General features: G+C 39.1%; 1 protein-coding gene across 1 annotated transcript in view; it reads right to left on the bottom strand.

The window, feature by feature from the left end:
- DDX10 (DEAD-box helicase 10) overlaps window positions 1-18,343 on the bottom strand; it is a 194,397-nt gene that overhangs the window by 10,279 nt on the left and 165,775 nt on the right. Inside the window, exon 17 of the mRNA XM_052813079.1 lies at window positions 4,638-4,771. Within this exon, the coding sequence (XP_052669039.1) occupies window positions 4,638-4,771 (134 nt within the window). The remainder of the gene's footprint in view (window positions 1-4,637; window positions 4,772-18,343) is intronic.

Genomic DNA, 18,343 nt, shown 5'->3' with positions numbered 1-18,343 from the left:
TCCACACATGACTAAGTTCCAAAAACCAAATAAAATCCAACCTTCCAAATAAATGATCCTTTGCCAGGCTCAAGGCAAAATTCATAATTTAAAATAGGAAATTTCATTGGTAAAACATTCCTAGATTTTAAGTTGTATTTTAAGTACACAGATAACAATGTAAATAGCAGTGTATCACATGGAAAATGTTCTAAAGTTGCACTTTATTCTAAAGTCACCTCCAAACATAGTCCAAACAACATATTTAAAGTACACTCGGTATACTAAAACCTGACGAGCCTTAATACATGGCAGAAAAAAATCCGTATCTCAACTCCAGTTGAATCATATATATATATTGTGTATTTTTTGTGCTCAAAGTTCCTCTCTTCAGTACAAATTACATTCAAGACTAATCTCCTTGGGATAACTGAAATACTGTAGACATCAAAGTTCCAAGAAAATATTCCCTGAAAAAAAGTAACTCAAGTAAGGACAAGTCCAACAAAATGGAAAACCAAAAAGGATTAAACTGTGTCTGTGTGGTATTAAATTCACATGTGCAAACCTGGCATACTGAAAACAAGAAAAATATTTCAAAAAATCAGCTACCACATGTGATTAATTGTAGTTTCAAAGGGAATGCTGTCTAGTGGACAGAGCACTCAATGGGTCCTCTGCGTGCCTGAATTTTATCCCCAGACCTGTGTCACTGTCATGATCTTAGGACTAGTTCCTACGTGACTCAACATTCCTGCCTACAAAAAGCATACTGACCTCCTTTGTAAATTGTTTTGAGATTTGCTGAGGAAAATACTTTGTCAGAAATTATTACTACATTCCTGTTTTCCTTTTTTGTATGTTCTTTCTTTTCCAACCTACTTCACAGGAAGGGGAAATGACCAAGGCCCTAGACCTTCTTTGAGTCTTAGCCCTCCTTGAGAGCAGACGCTCTGACTCCAGGGGGCCAGATCAGCCATCAATTCCAAAAAAATCTGCACTGATTACCAAAAATCTGTCCATCTCTGTCAACTTTTATTCTTAAAGCTTAGCTAATCTTGAGTCTAGCTGACATCTTTGGGGAAAGGATCAATACAAAAAGTGATGTATGAATACATAAAAAAAGACAGAAGTGATCTTCCCTAAATAAATGGTTATTTAATGATACCAAAAGTAAACTAGACAAAATTCCCAATTTTAAACTGACTGAGCCCATAACTTTTTCAAAATACTTATTAAGTAATTATGCTACAAAACATTGTATTGTCAAGACAGCTAAGCCTAGCTAAGGCTACAAGTTGAAATAATGCAAGATCATGTTTAAGAAATGCTGCACTAAAACTCCACCTTTTTCCTACAGGAAGTATGCAACAATTTAGCAGTAATTAGGAAATGCCTGAAGTAATTAAATATTTAACAGGTAGTGTTGTGACACTAGGTTTCCTATACCTGGTTGCTGGTAACTCCTTCCCACCAGCTCAGTTGTCCATCAGCTTAATGGATTCCAGGAATCTGTCCTTCAGCAGCAACGTACACACCAAGAAACAAGGCAAGTGTTGCTCAGTGTCCAAGCACTTACCAAAACTTTACTTCAGATTTTTTCAATAAACTCTTGGTTTTACTTCTTCCAAGAAACAAACTATCAAAACCTATCAATACTCCCCCTCTACTTTGTTACCTGCAGCAAAGCCTTACTACAGAAGTCAGCTCAGAATTTGCTCTCAAAGGCAAAATGACAGAACCAGCACTGCTATGGTTCCAGATGGAGAAACGTTAGTATCCTGAAATACTTCTCTTGGCACCTCCGTTACTGTCCTACATAAACGAAGAGTTGCTAAATACACTTTTCTTCTGGTCCTTGTCTCATAGTTAATATTAGACCAAACAGAGATGGCCCCTTCCAATAAAATGGGGGTTTACAGGATCCTCTAGCTCAAATCGCTGCCTTATATCCAAGTTTTACTCATCAGTATCTCATATATTAAAAGACAGTATTAACCATATTACTGATGTTACCTGGGGGAAGCTGAGAATAAAGTTTCATTGCATTAACCCGGTTCCACTACAAGCAATATACAAATACCACTATAGGATGCCTGTTTCAAAAATGGGCAGATATATTTCAACTCTAGTAACATGTGAAAAGCAACCTAAAAATCCTCTTAGATAGCCCTCCCCAATAAATACCAAATCTTAAACTTCATTAAAAAAGAACTTAACAAACTATGCTGCTTCTCCCACCAAAAGCTGATGGGCACAGTCAAGCAGTCATAAATACAGAAGGAACTGGAAGAATCTTGTTTAAGAATGATGGGTCTCATTTTCTGCTTGTTTTTAGGAAGCTGTATTGATGTTTTACACAGCTTTTTCATTCATTTTACATGGAGTGGAGATACTGAATCAGCTTAGGGAAGTGAAAACTAGCAGGAACTGTGATTGTCTTATAGTCACCCTCTTTCTCCCCCTTGCACAAAGGAGCGGCAATTTACTGCTGCTCAGAAAAAGCAATCCATTTCTCCCATCTTTGTCAGTTCTATTGACCAACACGCTGGTGAACAGGCTACAGGGGACACAGTCACCAGCCTGTTAACTTAAGGCTATCCAGTCCTTAAATCCACGTCCCAACACCCAGTCCTACATAGTGCACCCACAACATGCAGTGACACAGGGCTAGGGACAATCTAGCCACTAGGATTTAGCTGATTCAGACGTGAAAAGCAAGAGATTTATGAACCTAGAAGAGAGCATCTAGAAGAGAGCAAAATAAAGATCCATACTCCCATTTAAGTATCAAGATCATGTTTCTGAATCTGTTACATGATAGGCTGTTTGTCAGGAACAAACAGGTGGACCTCCTGTGGTGAAGCCAATGACAAAAACCACACAGGACTTCATGCAGTATCCCTCCTTATGTTGCCATCAACTATGGATCCTCATCCCCACCCTGTGCTTTTCTATTAAACTACAAGAAACAAAATCTTTTGGTTTATATAATTAAAAGCACTGTTTTTAATTAAGAAGAAAAGTTTAGCATTGTTAATTTTATTATATATTTATTTCTAACACAGGTTCCACTTCATTTGTAGTGTTGAAGAGTCTGAACAACACTGAATGATAAAACTTATGAAGTTTCACCATGCACAAGTTTGTTTAATACAGCGCAGGTACAGAGAGCTCATCCAAATCCTCAAATGACTTCAACGTTTTTCCTTTCAAACAGAACCTGTAATGTGACAGTAGAGAAATGCATTTCTGAAACTGTATTGGGTTTGCATGGCAAGGTTTTGGTAGCAGGGGAGCTACAGGGGTGGCTTCTGTGAGAAGCTGCTGGAAGCTTCCCCTATGTCCAATAGAGCCCATGCCAGCCAGCTCCAAGATGGACCCGCTGCTGCCCAAGGCCAAGCCCAAGCCCAAGCCAATCAGCGATGGTGGTAGCGCCTCTGGGATAACAGATTTAAGAAGGGGAAAAAGCCTGCAGAACAGCAACTGCAGCCGGAGAGAGGAGTGAGAAATGTGAGAGAAACAGCCCTGCAGACCCGCAGGTCAGTGAAGAAGGAGGGGGAGGAGATGGTCCAGGCGCCGGAGCAGAGGTTCCCCTGCAGCCCGTGGGGAAGACCACGGTGAGGCAGGCTGTCCCCCTGCAGCCCAGGGAGGTCCACGGGGGAGCAGATCTCCACCTGCAGCCTGTGGAGGACCCCACGCTGGAGCAGGGGGATGCCTGAAGGAGGCTGGGACCCCGTGGGAAGCCCGCGCTGGAGCAGGGTCCTGGCAGGACCTGCGGATCTGTGGAGAGAGGAGCCCACGGTGGAGCAGGTTTTCTGGCAGGACTTGTGACCCTGCAGGGGACCCACACTGGAGCAGTCTGTGCCTGAAGGACTGCAGCCCGTGGAAGGGACCCACGTGGGAGCAGTTCATGAAGGACTGTCTCCCATGGGAGGGACCCCATGCTGGAGCAGGGGAAGAGTGTGAGGAGTCCTCCTCCCCCTGAGGAGGAAGGAGCAGCAGAGACAATGTGTGATGAACTGACCCCAACCCCCATTCCCCATCCCCCTGCACTGCTCGGGGGGAAGAGGTAGAGAAAATTGGGAGTGGAGTTGAGCCTGGGAAGAAGGGAGAGGTGGGGGGAAGGTGTTTTAAGATTTGTTTTTATTTTCTCATTACCCTACTCTGATTTGATTGGCAATAAATTAAATTACTTTTTCCCCAAGTCAAGTCTGTTTTGCCTGTGACAGTAACTGGTGAATGATCTCTCCCTGTCCCTATCTCAACCCACGAGCCTTTTGTTATATTTTCTCTCCCCTGTCCAGCTAAGCAGGGGAGCAATACAGTGGCTTTGTACCACTGGTACCTGGTGTCCAGCCAAGGTCAACCCACCACAGAAACACATGAAACCTCCAAGGAATTAGTCAAGATTTTTGTATGTATGTGGAACAGTCTCACCGAGATCCCTTCACCACTGACTCAAAAATCTTTCTCATGTAGCTTCACAAGAGAAAATAGACTTAGCACAGATTTCTGTTCAGCACCTACCTCACAAACAAACTTAAATACTAAGTCCCGGGAGCAGGAGGATGATAAAATGAGTTCCTAACATCTAAACAAAACAGTTTCTAAAAAACATGAACATTTCGAAATGAACGTGGAAGATGTGTACATACCTATAGCTGTCTTCACTTTCTGAATCCTGCTCTTCATCAGAATCTTTGTATTTATCAGGATCTGGAAGAGTACTTGGATCAAACTCTTCTTCACTTCCACTGTTCGCAAGAAAGGCCACTGTTTCCTCTTCAACCTGCAGGTGACAAATGGAGAGTTACAAGACAAGCAAACATGTCCATGTTACTTGCCACAACCCCATTAATAGGGATGCCATAACAAAAACCATTGCCCTCAACTGCAGTCAAAGGCCACCACTATTACAGGCAGGAAAATGGAATCATTTCTGTCATCATCAGTCCTCTCCTCCAAGGCTGTTTGTTAAAGGTTGAAGAAATATTATTCAAAGAGGAAGCACAAGGATTCACATCCAAATTCTACCTTCCCAATATCTTAAATCTACCAAATCTAAGAGAGATTTGGGCAACAACTGATCAACAGTCATCTGAGAGCAAGTTTTTAAGGAATATGAAGCTTTACTGTCTGTCAGAAACACACTGGCAGCGAGATATGAGCTTGTGGACACATTAATCACTGCTGTAAGGTGTATTTCAGAAAATACTCTGATTTAAAGCTCATCCGGGTGTCCTTGCAGTTAAAAACCAAAATGCTGCTTAAGCTGAATTAACTGCTCTAAGGGAGTTTCAGCCATCTACCACAAGTGATGCATGTTCTGCAGGCTTCCTCCCAGACCCCCTCATCCCTCCCCTCTGGGGCCCAGCTTCCCTCCGTCCCCACAGCACATCTCAGGACGGGCTGCTGGCGTTGGCACATTTCCCCAGGGTCTGGGAATGCCTCGCTAATTCCTTAACAAAGAGGGCACAGAAGGTGCTGGTCCATAAAAGTCTTGGATAATATAATAAAGCTGACTGCTTTTGTAGATACAGGTTCTGTCCCACACAGTCCAGAACTGATGGCACCACTTTTGTAAATTTTGCTAACAGGCACAAAGAAAGCAGACGACTGGAGGGCATATGCAATTATATATGCACAGAAAAATGCAAACAAAAAGCTTACAGGTATTTCTAAGCAACATGAACCCTAGATCCATGCATATTTATGTTGAAAAGCAAAAACAAATGCAAAGAAACTATAATTAAAGACATCGCTATCCTTTGTTTATATATCTAATCAACATCACAGCTGAGTTTCCAAAACAGTACTCATTTAAATGATCCTTCATTCTATGAATAACTTCACATCATTAAATATTTAAAGTTCATTTTTGTTCTGATTTTTCACCATTTCCATCTATCACCAGGTTTTAAAAGAACACTGTCCTTATGTGCACAGACCTCACCACAATAAAAATAAATAAAAATAAAACAAACAAACAAAAACCATACCAATGGTCCCTTTTATATCTGCATATAGAGTGAGTGAAAGGAGATGAGCTGGTGAAGGGTAAGATTAGTCACCACTGCAAAAGTCCCTTATTGCTTGTCCAGTGACACGTCTGCAGTGCACTGAAAGCAAGCAGAAGAAAGGGATAAAAGCCAGATTTGCAAGCAGAAGGCAGAAGAAAAACATACTAAACACACATTTAGTTCTTGACTATTTTGAAACACTAGTAAACGCTGTTGTATAGCTGGGCATATAAAATCACTAAAAGCATCATCAGACTCAGCAGCACTGTAAACTGCCTAAGGCAACATAACCACTGTCTGAAAAGCATGTTGATTGCCAGGAACTTGAGGTGCTACTTCACAACAAAGTTGGTTTTAGTTTTGTGGGGTTTTTTGAAGTTTTTTTTTTTGCTTACGAAAAATATCTTCTAGCTCATCTCTTAGTACAATACTACAGAGCACTACTAACTCGACAGAAAACTATTTTGAAGGTCACCTTTTTGTTAATGAATTTCCATATGTCCTGGTTTTGGCTAGGATAGGGTTGATTTTCTTTCTAGCAGCTGGTATAGTGTTATGTTTTGGATTTAGAATGAGAAGAATGTTGATAACACACTCATGTTTTCAGTTGTTGCTAAGTAGTGTTTATACTAAGTCAAGGATTTTTCAGCTTCTCATGCCCAGCCAGCAAGAAGGCTGGAGGGGCACAAGAAGTTGGCACAGGACACAGCCAGGACAGCTGACCCAAACTGGCTAAAGGGGTACTCCATACCATGTGACATCATGGCCAGTATATAAACTGGGGGGAGTTGGCCTGGGGGTGTGGACTGCTGCTAGGGAACTAACTGGGCATCGGTCAACAAGTGGTGAGCAATTGCATTGCGCATCACTTGTTTTGCATCTTCCAATTATTTTATTATTACCATTATTATTTTCTTCCTTTCTGTCCTATTAAACTGTTCTTATCTCAACCCACAAGTTTTACTTTGTTTTCTCTGATTCTCTCCCCCATCCCACTTGGTGGGGGGGAAGTGGGTGAGCGGCTGCATGGTGCTTAGTTGCTGGCTGGGGTTAAACCACGACACCATATTTGAAAAGCATTCTGCATTAAATTATAGTTTATTTCAATTTCTTTAAACATTAAATATTTGCTCTTTACTTGTCCCTCCCACTGCATCTATTCTTTCAATACAACTGGTGCATACCAACTATATATTTTAAAAAAAACAAACAAACAAAAAAGAGAAGTAGTATTCAAAGCTGTTGTATGGAACAAAGTATTTTTTAATATGCATGTGTGACACCATGCAACAGAGTTCTGTAATACTAACATTTATTGGCAGTCATCTTTTAAGACTTGGGCTGTTCATTCATATTCTCAGTTGTCAGTAAAATCTTGAGACTGCATTGTTTCCTAAGTTTTGTCATTTATACATGCACACATAAGACAATTACACATACACAGGTCAAACCTTTGCTTTCATTACACATCCATATTCATTTTTGCCAGCAGAAAATTTGCAGAGATGTGCGCAAGGTAATGCTTACTATAAGAAAAGAAATAATTGGCAAAGATGCCTCTTTAATTCATCAGGAATCATGAGGCCATATTTCTTATATGTATCACCGGTTACATATTCATTAAAATATTCGTAAGACCCTGAAATTGTTAAAAACTTGAACATGAACATTTATCATCCACAGCTGAACAATAGAAACTCATTTTTTTTCCCCTCTTGCTTCAAATGTATATCAGCCAGTCAGGAAGAAGAAATCTTGTGACTTAACTTCACATTACTCACCAGAAGAGCTGGAGAAAAAAAGCAAAATCATAGTTCAAGATAACCCTTGTAAAAGTTCTTCAGATACAAATAGGATGCAATTTACAGACTCAGGATTAGATCCTTCCTAAGGCCATCACTATCAAACAAGAGATTAACCTAAGACAAGATTTTGACCACTTGTACTTTATGTCTAAGGTTAGCAACAATGTGCTTTGGAGTATGTATTTAATACAAAGTTCAGCTGTGGAAGGAAACCCATTCAGACATCAAATCAGGCCGGTCAAGAGAACAGGATTCAGTGGCAATCACATTGCTATTTTCATCCTGCTCAGGGGTGACAAGCTCTCTCTTTTTTTTATACCAGATTGGCCCACATATTTTGCAATCTAGTTCCATAGAAACTTTGCACAAAGACTTTCAGTTTGAACATGGCATTGAGTTGAAAACATTTCTGCATTCACATAGTCTCCCTCTGAGGCATAAGGAGATTCTTCTTATGCAAACTCAACATTTTAGAAAAATTTAGCAAAATTTCTGTGCTGGAGGTTTTGGAAACCTCATTACCTTCAACTTTCCACACTGTACCAAGTCAACAATGATCACACTATACCTTACTATAGTCATTTTGGAAAGATACAACAGATGAGGCAAACAGGGCAGGTTCCTCTAGAGCTTTTGCCCTGCTTCTCGACAGAATACCTCCAATTCAACTTCTAGTTGTCTTTGTTACAAGATGTGATGACAACTTCCTCTCTTTGTAGAGAAGGATGAATGGCTGGTGAAGCTCAGGTAAATATGTTAGGCAGGCTAAGAGAATCTTAAAATGAAGAAATTGATGTACCTTTTTAAGAAAACAGACACTCAGTGGACTCAAATTTTCCAAATAGCAGAATGATGTCTCATTTCCACTGGGCATTAGGCACTCCGTTGAAAATGATCCATTACCATCAGATAAAAAGGGAGAACTGAAAAAACATACCATGAAAACCTGCACATACGTAAAATTGTTGTATTTTCCAAGATTTCATTTGCAGAACATGTATTTATTATGGTATTTATTATGGTACTTAATTTGTATCTAATTTAATAGTTGTTGGGGTTTTTTTAATCCAATTAAATTGTCTGGAGTTGCAATTTTTATGTTCAACGCTTTAAGCGATTTATCAGCTCCTAGCAACCAGGTTGAGGGCGGAGAAATAATTGTTTTGGCACTACCATTTCTGTCCATTGTACTTTATAAAGCACAGTGGGGGAGTATTTCTGATCAGCTAAAAACAAGACCTTTAAGGTTTGTTTAGAAGTTGATCAGACTTGATTTGAGTGAATCAACAGTCATACTTACATGATATTCAGTTCCTTTTGAGCTATGCCACCCTTTAGCTTTTGCTAATAATATGGCCTTCCCCAGTAAGTGGTGTTTGTGATTTTAATGCTAAGAAAAGGTAAGCTTTAAATACTGCTAGGAGGTTACCCTACACAGGTACATAACTTTCAAAAATTTAGCATACCATGGCTCATATAAAATGATATTTAAAAATATAATCCCTTTCATGATCTGAGAGCATTCCAAATTTTATTAATTTTCTTCTTTTTGACAATTATTTTTCAGATAAAAATAGGAGTTGTTTCTGCATCATGTTTATGATGGAACACATTCACAGAGAGGTTTTGCAGCATTTCCTTTAAAACATCTCACTCTGAATTCACCTGATCGCCTCGCTGTTGGGTTTTTTTTCATAGCCTGTACCCCCCACCCACAACACAGTGTCCCCAGCTGACGCATGGTTGCTCTGATATTTCATCATCTACATTGCCCCAAAGGAACACAGCTATTCTGACAGTTCACAAATAGAAATACAGCCTTTGATGTAGCTGGGGTGTTTGATCCAACAGTTGCTTTGAAGATCAAGACCAAAGCCTTAGACGATACTGAAAACTGACTGGGAGCCTGTGGAGTGAACCAAGTGTTCACTGATCTGACATACAAAGAACTGCCTAAACCATTCCAAAATTGGAGAACTACACTCCATACAATCTAACGCTCATCAATAGCCTTTGAATCCAAAGACAGAAAGCATAATTTTCACTGAGGGAAGGATCTTGCAAGCTAAGAGGGGAAAGGCCACCTTTCAACCACATTTCTAAGATATGTGCAGTGGTGTTTAAGGTTAACCTTCATGAACTGTGACCAAGTCATGCCAGCTTTATTCCTGTTGTCTGCCCTTTGTCATCTGCATCAACACTGAACATTAATTCTTATGAGTGACATACACATCCATTCCACAATTGGTTTTGCCACTCCTCGTAGGTTTGTTTCTTCTTATGGGTAAGTAGGAAGTGATATACAGAAGGGTGGGAAGAGCAGAGAACAGGTTGCTGTTGCAGGACTTTCTGTTCTCTTGGTCTGAAGCACACAGATGCATTCAAGGCACACCACAGAAAGGATATGATGTGGACATGAACAGGGTCAACTGTTTCAGAAGAAATGGCCAAGTTCCATGGGTCTGGCCAGAAAGGCTGGTAACCAAAAACTGAAGAAACCAATGTTACAGGTCAGTCAGACAGACACAGTCTTTGCACTAAGATGATCTAAATGATCTTCAGGCTCTGGGAGGAGTTAGCTATAGCTCCTGGTTTTCACGCCACTTTATAGAATATCATTCTTGGTTTTCAGTAGAAGGGACAGTTAACTCTTAGCTTCATCTTCAAATCATTCACCCTTCCCAATCACTAGCAGTCACACCAAGGTTCAATTTCATCCAGTCATTCTTTATTTCTTTTTAAGCAATCTGACATCTAAAATGATACAATTAGCCTAGTTCAGCCAGCCAAATCTTGCTTTTACCAGTGGTCTCAAATAATGTACATGAAAATACTTAATTTTCATTCTTGGCATTCCTAAATAACCCACATTTTATGGTCAGTGAACAGGTAAGCCTGTGTTCCAAACTAGCACACACTGATGCATATATACTGACATTCAAATCTTTGCTGTGTAACTATAGCAAAGCAATTTGTGCTGGAAATGGCTCCTGCCACAAGCACAGTTCAGAACTATTGAAAACACAAAAACTGTAGAAATTTCCACACATTCACTTCTGGCTTTTTTATATCAGTAAAGCTTCTGTCATTTTCACAGTAGTAAATATATGTTTTATCTGTAGACTTGATCTTTACAAAGTACTTGTAGTCCATACCAGTATTAATAGCAACATAATGAATGCATATAGAGAAAGATAATATAATTTGGTAAATTTACAATTACAAACTCATCTACTTCAAAACAAAATGCTGAGAAATTCTAAATCTACTCAAAGACTTTTTTTATAAATGTATTTGCTTTTATTTGCATTTGAATTATAATAGACCTTATGTTTTTCATTTTTTTATTTGCTCTTAGAAGACCCATGTGGAATACTTATAGTAAAGATAAGATTCTTCAAGTTGTTACTAGCCACAATTATCAATGTGATTTTAACAGAAAGGCAGACTAATATAATTCTGGTGGGAAGGTCAGGATAAAACAACTACACTGTTAGCTTAAATATAATTCATATTACAGACATGAAAATACAACTTAAACTAAGTTACTAGGTGGGCAGCACTGGAAGCAAAATACACACTGGAATATATTAAATTTTGACAAGCAGAAGGGTTTAACCTACTGCATATACTCTTGATTTTAGCTAATAGTTCTGGTGTAATGAAATATGGGCATGAGCACACAGTTGGTTTCTTTGGCATAACAGATCAAACCTAGGATCTTTAGTACCATAAACAAAGTCTCTGGCATTTGAGTTAACAGAGTAGTAGCTTCATCTCCAGCAAAGTATAAAGGTTCCCATGCCTGTCATGCCAGCAGCTAGACAGAGATGCTACCATGCACACCAAAATCCCTGTCTGAAACAAAATTGATTTAAAACATTTAACAATGCAAATGCTTCAAACTAGTAAAGTCTAAACAATTTTTATTTTTAAATCTTTCTAATGCTAGGTTGTCAGGTATCATTTTGCTTGCAAGTAAACAAGTCGTACAGGAAAAAAAAATTGGGGTTTATTTGCTGTGCCTTATAAAAAGAAGTGAGTAAAAAAGTTTGGGAGAATTAAGCATGCCAACAGACATGACCAAAAGTTTAAGGCACTCTCAAAAAAACCCAGAAAACCACAGTGCAGAACACTCTTTTTGAATTTATATTCTCCACACATAATTCCTGGACTGTCTCTTTACACCCTCTTTCTCTCCACTTTTAGGTTCACAGCAGTCATAGCTGTCAGCTCAAATACAGAAAGTAATTCTCCAAAGTAGTCTCTGTGTTCAAACATTTCAACACATCAGTCTTCTCCAGGGAACCTCAGCATATGTCCACAGAGACAGTGCCTACACAAGAGAATTTTCTCTGTATCGCTTTCTGGCACTTTTGAACAAGCCTGAAGGAACTGCATCCTCTGCCGTGACGCAGCAGAGGTGTCCCACCACCACCACTACTCACAGCAGAGACTGGGAGCAGAGACCACTCTTTGATAGGTGACATCTGTTTTTCAAGAATGAACAGATCAACAGCAGCACTGACATGAAATAATCAGAAGGGAAACCTCCTAAGGCATGTAATTCTGTAAACTGGTTAGTTCTGCTCTTTTTCTTGAAACAACTGATTTGTATTCAGTACACAAGGAACAGCAACAATGGCATTAAGTGCTTGTCCTACAAGAAGACTTTCATATGTTTTCACTGCACTGCTTAAGTCACATACTCTAAATGCTTGTACAAAATACGTATTAAAATAGCACATTTACAGGGAGAAAAATATGAATCAAATTAATTCCTCGCAGTTAACGTTATTTTAACTGCTACTGGTGCTTCTACATACAGAACTGAGGAAAAGAAACCAGAAGTAGCATTGCTGCTCACGGCACTGACTCAATTGCTTGCTGTGAGAACAAGACCTCGTCTGCCTTCGTTCAGGATCTACTTAGCAGCAGCAATAGATTCATATTTGTTCAAGCATGCAAACAAGTAACCAGTAAATCAGAAAGCACCTGACTGATGCTGCACGCTTGCAGGGTCATTTATTATTAATTTTTTTTGTTGTTGCCAAATCCACCTTCCCAAGCCATGAATCCCTTTCTATAAAACTTTGCAAAAGACAACTCCTGGCCTAAAGAGCATAAGGGTTAAGCAGAAAACATGAGAGAACAGATGCGTACAGCCTGATGAAGGTCAAGGAAGCAAGCTGCCTGGGGAAGATTAGGAGCAATGGGCATGACACAGCAGGAGACCTGCCCTTGTATTTCCACAGGCATTGCTGCAAAGGGGATTCTGGATGAAGGTAGACTGGCAGCCATCCACCAGGAGACAGAAAATCATAATATCCCTTGATAACAATTTTATCTACATGAACAAGTAAGAAAGGCATGTCGTAGAAATGTCAAGTAGGAAGAACAAGAAAGACTTATATGAGGCAAGACCAACTAATTGAAAGGAACACAATTTTTCAGGTCTAAAATAACATAAAGCAACTTTAAAGAAAAAAACCCCAACAAACATTATGAATAATTGCTGAGAGTTAGTGTTACTCAGGGAATTGAGATAAAATGTAGTATCACATGTGCAATAGGGTTGGGGAATGCTAGTACAGGCAGAAGCTACAGAAGGGTTCTCTTCAGGAAAGAGAAAGCATGTAATTTGTCATCTGTGGAAAATGAAGGGACAAAAGGAGGATTAAGAAGGATTTAGCTAAGCACCAGAAAGTGACCATAGCAATACTAAGGCATAGGCTAACGTGAGAGATAGTTGTGATACCCACAGTGAACTTGAAAGAAGATAGCAAAGAAGGTTGAACTTTTTTCTTGAGAATTGCCTCATCCATGAAAAGTCAGCTAAGATTTTAATTTGGACAGAAAGGTAGAGCTGGAGTAGAGAGACTGAGATAAGACTCATTAGTACAGACATGAATTTGTATTCATGGACGGGGTTTCTCCACAGATAAGAGGAGGAAAAAAGCAAAAGGCAGAGCTGTACAAAACATTGGCGTAGAAGGAGACTGAAGACTATGAGATTCCTGAAATTATGAAGGAGGAACTCCTAGAGAAGACAGACACCAGAACAGAGGGTGGTTACATCTGCAAACCCCCTAAAAATTGGAGCAGATACGGAAAGGGCAAGTGAACGACCAACAAGTGAGAGGAAGGCTGATAAAAGTCAGGGCTCTTGGAGAAGAGGAGCTGTGTAAGGGAAATCAGAGAGCAATTGCTAAAGAACAGGATAGATTATGTCTATTGAGTAGAACTGAAACATGTCTACATTGCAAATGAATAGAAGGACATGAAGAAATGTGGCAGCTTGAAAAGTAGGAAAGGCCAGTGTGGAAGTGGGAATCAAAGATGAACAGGGAAGAACCATAAGGCAAAGGTGAGAGGGCCAAAGAGAGGAAGACTATTGAGAGAGGATCTGATGGAGATGACAGAGTCATGACAAACAGAACCATGGTGGAGAGAAGAGCTGACTGAAGCTATTTAGAAAATGGGAAAGAGTAGGAAAGGTGTAGAGTAAGAAGGTATGAGAATGGCACTGGAACCGATTGAGAAGGAGGTAGAAAAACACCAAAAAGAGGGAGAAGAGCTAGCAGCAGGTATAGAGGAATTAAATCAACAACAGCAAACTAGGGAACGCATGGCTAAACACCCGAATACACCTCTTCACGTGGCAAGTGCCAAAGCCATGAATGTTTCACCAAAGAATACAGAAGGCGTTAAGAGTTTACATGGGCTCAAAAAGCAGGTAGGTAACAGTGATAAAAATCTATCACGGGACAGTAAGTACAGCAGTGCTGTACCTTTGCCCCTGAAAGTCCCTGAGTTGCAGATCTCTTCAGTCAGGGAGTGTAACAAGATCACAGTTTGAAAACTACTCTGCAGGTACGACTGCACGTTTTCCTGCAAACCAACTAGAAAAAGCTGCCAGATCTGACAGGGAGAAGGGAAGAAGGTCTCCCTCATTTTCATATGTAGCCATTTATGGAAGCAATTTTTTTTGCACTGCTGTACTCTTTTCTATCAGTCTTTTAGGGCTTCTCGTACAAATATCGCAGTTTATTAAATGAATCTGGTGAAGAAGACTATCATCTCATTCTCAGCACAAGAACAAAATGTTTGAAATAATGCAGTGAGGGGAAAATTGAAAGTTGAGACAAATTTCCATCAAAAGCCTAAGCCTGTGCCTAATTATATTCATTAAATGTATCAGTCGTGATCATATGCAATGGCTCATTGAGGAACCCACACTGTACTACCTCAAACAGTCTTTGGGTTTTGTACTGCTGCCAAAGTGGTTTACCCTATTTCCAGTGACTGAGTAACAACTTTAGGGTTTAGTAATTGAAATACAAGTGGTATACAAATACTAAGAGTAGAAGATCTGGCACTCATCTGCAGGTATAATTAGCGTATTATAGATTTCTAACTGACTTCTCAACTCCCCGAAAGTCCTTACTTGCAGAAAATCAGTCTCAAACATGTTGTAAGCATTGAAGGCATCTTTACAAATTTTAACCTAGGAAACTGCAATTTTCAGCTAAGGATATATTATACCTTACAGTTGTTCATTCGCTTGCCTGTTCACTTCAACAACATCTGAAAAATCTTTACACTGCATAAATAATGTATTATATCCATAACAACAGGATACAGTACACTGTATGATTGATTACCTTGGCATTTAGCTCTTCTGGGAATAGCTTTTGTGAAACATGGCTCTATTTGACTCCCTGAAAATTACATTTTGGTAAAACTGTCTGAACAATCAAACTTAGGTATGGCTAGACATGATGTTATTAACATTGCACAGGCAGGTACAAATTTGAACTTTTCATACTGTACCAAAACAATGCTATTTTACATTTGTTTCTCAAGGAATCAGAGATAGCAAAGTCAGGGTGGATCAATTTAAATCAGTGATTTGAATCACTAATTATAATTCTGATTAAAATCAGCAAACTTTTAATTCACACAGTGGTTTACACAAGTAACCACTGCTACTTTTGTTTTTATTTCAGTATTCTGAGGCATGGTTGTTTTACATTGGACTTTACAAAAAATTTGGTACTATTTTATGCTAATTATTTAAAGTCCCAATTTTTCCTTTTCCATTCTTTTCCATAATGACGTTAGCAAATTATAAAAGAGCCATCACTTATTTGCCAAGTGATTACTACTCATTTTTTAATCACAGTTAGTGTCAAGTTGACTCTTATTCCCTATGAAACAGATTTCAACCAGAATTTTAAGTATTTTCTAAAATATATATCTTATGTATATTATTTGAAAGTTACTAATTAATAATTTAAGTAGAACCATCTTAAATACAGCAGATACACAGAAGAAAAATTAAGTTCAACCAAGCAGGTGCTGCACTGTAAATTTAACATTTAAGAAGGCATACATTCTCTGTTGCTAACAAAATTTACAACTTCTGAGCATCCTGTCTTATGAGATTTTGGTATGGCTAACAGCCTCAAACCTAATTTATATTCACAGACTGAAAGAGGATGGGAAGAATAAACAAAGATAACCAGTTCCTCAAATCCTAATATGTTATTTCAACCCTTAACTGCACATTGAATTGAACTTATCAAATATATCTAGATGAAGAAAATATTATTTCAGAACCAGGAAAGGACACAGCTTGTTATGAAAACACAGTTAACTTTCCCAGTTACTGATTGTTCTCTAAATCACATTAGTATCTGAAACTTTATCAGCAACTTTATTTCTTGAATTGTTTACTTGTAGATTATTCTAGTAAATTTTTTCATAGATCATTCCTTAATACCTTCATTTTAGCTACCATTTTTAAGTTCTCAAAAATAAAAGAATGTACCCAACAAATTAAAATAACTGTTTTGGTCTTTTTACTGAGCTGTTGATTTTTATCTATCATGTTGTTAATAATTATAAGATGGTTTCCTCCCACCTCCATATACTTGCAACATACATACAAAATGTCAAGGAAAGGGAGAACAAGAAGAATAAATGTTAATCTCATTGATTTAAAAATAAATCATAGCATGCTTCGAAAGCTGTCAGGAAAAGTAATTTTAGCCTAACTTCACTGCTTATTATGAACTCCAGTGCAAACAACTCATTTGCTCTACTGACTTTTTGGCATTACACAATCTACTTGCAATTATGATTTGCCATATATTAGTAAATACTGGAAACAGAAATAGCAAACTGAAAACAGGATCTACTGGCTTGAGTGTAGACATATTGCCAGTTCTCATTAATTCACTGGCCACAACAGATAAAAAGGTAAGTTTTTATTACCCTAAAAGACCTCCACCAGCAACAGAATTTAGTACAGCTCCATACACTTTTAGTACGCTTTCTCTATAGGTCACATTGATGAAAAGCACTATCTTCACTACAAATAAAAATAAATACACCAAATAAAACGTAAGCCTGACACTATGTAATATTAATGAGTGTTATTCTGTAAAGTTTAGGCTCTAACTCTGCATTATATCATCATCCTCCAGAATCTTTGCTTGTTTTAAATTAATAAAATGAATTCATTCTGGATTTCAGATTTTCTGTAAGGAACTCAAAGACATGAACTAGCTGAACTGCTGTAAGAATAACTTCTTGAGACTGACAGCAATTGGATGACTGGTTAATCTCACTACCTTGAGATAATTTCAATACCCACAGAGAAATACTATTAAGTGCTCTCTGACAGAGGAAAAACCCAGTGAATGGCCATGTTCTAAAAATCCAGAAACTGTCTCTCTTGCCTTCCTAGCTAGGACATCTTCAGTCCCAGCACAGAAGTCTCTCCAATACACACTGCAGGGCAACTGTGTCAACAGAAAACAAAGACTTCCAGAAAAATAGGGCTGGTGGCCGCTGACTCCATCTCCCTCTCCAGTGAATAAGGTACAATTCCATCATTCCTGCCTTTGGTTTTGAAGCCTTCAGTAATGAGGATCCCACAGGCTCTTCACAAGCTTATTCCAGTATTTAGATAATCTCACCACTGGAACATATTTCTAGAGTCTATACTGAATTTCCCTGTTACAAACCTGTTACTTGCTGCACCAGTCTGAGAACAGATTGCTCCTTTACTTTTTAAATATTTGACCTATTTTCCTCAATTTCCCTCCTCTAGATCATGCCAACTATTGTACAGCTCACCAACCTGGACACAGGTTTGACGAATGCTTTTTTAGTCTGCTGAAAAGTGAGATGCAGAGCTATTGCTTGTTCTGCTCAAGGACAAAAAGACTTTGTAAGTGTACTTTCTGAATGGATCACCGGTTAGAAAAACCAAACACATCTGCCAGCTGGGCTGGCACCCAACCAGCAGACAGACTGATCAGTCCAACAAGAAATGCTCATGTTCTCATGTATGAGGAGAAACACTTCAACTGGAGAAGGAGATACTAGCAAAGTGCACAAGCAGAGTGTGGGACAGGAGAACTGCCACCAAGCAGCGAGGCCGCAGAGGTCCACCTCAGCCACCCGCTTTGGCTGGGCTCCCCTGCTCGAGGCAGCACCGTCCACCCCCTCCAGTCTTTGTGGAGC

Source organism: Harpia harpyja, chromosome 17 (assembly GCF_026419915.1).
Source record: "Harpia harpyja isolate bHarHar1 chromosome 17, bHarHar1 primary haplotype, whole genome shotgun sequence".
Taxonomy (NCBI): Eukaryota; Metazoa; Chordata; class Aves; order Accipitriformes; family Accipitridae; genus Harpia; species Harpia harpyja.
This window is presented reverse-complemented; position numbering and strand designations above follow the sequence as displayed.